Here is a 1,680-nt window from a genome sequence, read left to right on the forward strand (position 1 = left end):
CAGTAGATTCACTTATATTAGTAATAGTTGGAATAAAGATAGATCTTACATATGCAATGAATGTTGTGAATCAACACATGTCAGTGGTTAGACCAATCCATTAGATAACCATCAAAATGATTATGAGATACTTAAAAGCCACTTTATACTTCAAATTGTGCCTTAAAGGTCATAACATTATTTTACATGATTATTGTGATGTAGATTGGGCTAGAGATAAAAATGATAGAAAGTCAACAATGAAATATGTGTTCTTTCTTAGAGTGGGAGCTATTTCATGGAATTACAAGAGACAACCAACAATTACAAGGTCAATAATGGAAATGGAGTACATGGCAACAAGGTATAGTATAATAGATGCAATGTATGTAAGACAATTTTTGAGGACATTAGAGTAGTATAAATAAAAGCAACTCCAATGGAGTGTGACAATCAAAGATGCCTTATTTTTGCATAGAATTCAAAGTATTATCCAAGAAAAACAAATTATTAAAGAAATTACATTGAAAATTGAGTGGATTAATGCCAAACTTTTTAAAAGATATGAATTGAGTATCTTTGATAAGTTGCTAGTAAATATGCCAATAAATAACAAAGAAATATTAAATTCCAAATTAATAATAACAACCATTTTGTTGAATTTCTTTACTAAAAGAGTTAAATTTAATTTTATTGGATTAAAAAATACAAATATCAGCTATATATATATAGACATATATACATGCAAATATATCAAAACACAAAATACTTAGAATTCATACGATACATACATCAAAAAACCAAATTAAATCTGAACAATGTATATCATTTGATTTTGTGTTCTTTTTATAATATAATACACTGCAGCTGAAAAGAAATTGTTTTGATATTATCTGAATTAAATTGGAGAACAAATATATATTAAACTTGCTACATTATACTGAATGGTACACATGTATGATATTTGAGATATTATCAAACATTTTATTCCAGTGACCTTGTCAAACAACATTTGTTTTAGATTCTTTCAAATATGAGCACAACATATTCAACAGAAGATAAAAGCAATGATATAATTTCAATATTAATAACTAAAATATTTACTAACATAAATCATGCTTTTAAATACTCTATATATAATCAAAGACCTCCATACCCTTAAAACTGTTATGTTGAATTTAAGATTATATAACACAAAATATGGACTGCGATAGTAAATTTGAACAACAATTGTAGGCAACCGTCCAATGTGGACATATGATTCCAAAGTTGATCTGTACATGCCAGAGAGATCACAATCCTGAAGACAAGCAGATACAGCTAGTCTAAATTTCCCCCTAACGAAAATTTGAACAATCATTAACTCTCAGCTTGATTCTGCGGCTTTGTTAAACCAGCTGCGCAGCCATGAAGAACTCTGCATTGTATGGGAGAGAGGAGAACATTAACTTCTGCACATGAAATGGAGGTTACATAGAGACAAATTGAATAATCATTCGAATGTAAAGATAACGAATGGCTTAGTATTGAATGACAGATCATAAAAGACGGCATTGGCGAACCATCATAAGTAGCAGAGGTATTCTGTACCAACAGTTAATAGCACAAGATAAATAAACGAGTCCAATCCTCACAACGGAGGCCTATCAATGTTGTCCCCATCAGAGGTCAGCTTTACTGTTTGAATCAGCCTCTCCCGCA

At 30.1% G+C, this 1,680-nt stretch overlaps 1 protein-coding gene across 4 annotated transcripts in view; it reads right to left on the bottom strand.

Moving 5' to 3' along the window:
* Nucleotides 1-1,209: 1,209 nt before the first annotated feature.
* LOC112290021 (chaperonin-like RbcX protein 2, chloroplastic) overlaps nt 1,210-1,680 on the bottom strand; it is a 3,418-nt gene continuing 2,947 nt past the window's right edge. For 2 of the 4 annotated variants that reach the window (XM_090254544.1, XM_024535894.3), the window contains 2 exons: nt 1,570-1,680; nt 1,210-1,396 (listed from right to left, as the gene is read on the bottom strand). The exon at nt 1,570-1,680 is cut by the window's right edge and continues 55 nt beyond it. In XM_090254544.1, the coding sequence (XP_090110670.1) occupies nt 1,610-1,680 (71 nt within the window). In that variant the 3' untranslated portion in view covers nt 1,210-1,396; nt 1,570-1,609. The other 2 variants (XM_090254543.1, XM_024535893.3) reach the window with 1 other exon arrangement.

The sequence above is a fragment of the Physcomitrium patens genome, chromosome 12 (assembly GCF_059467195.1).
Source record: "Physcomitrium patens ecotype Gransden chromosome 12, ASM5946719v1, whole genome shotgun sequence".
NCBI classification, from domain to species: Eukaryota; Viridiplantae; Streptophyta; class Bryopsida; order Funariales; family Funariaceae; genus Physcomitrium; species Physcomitrium patens.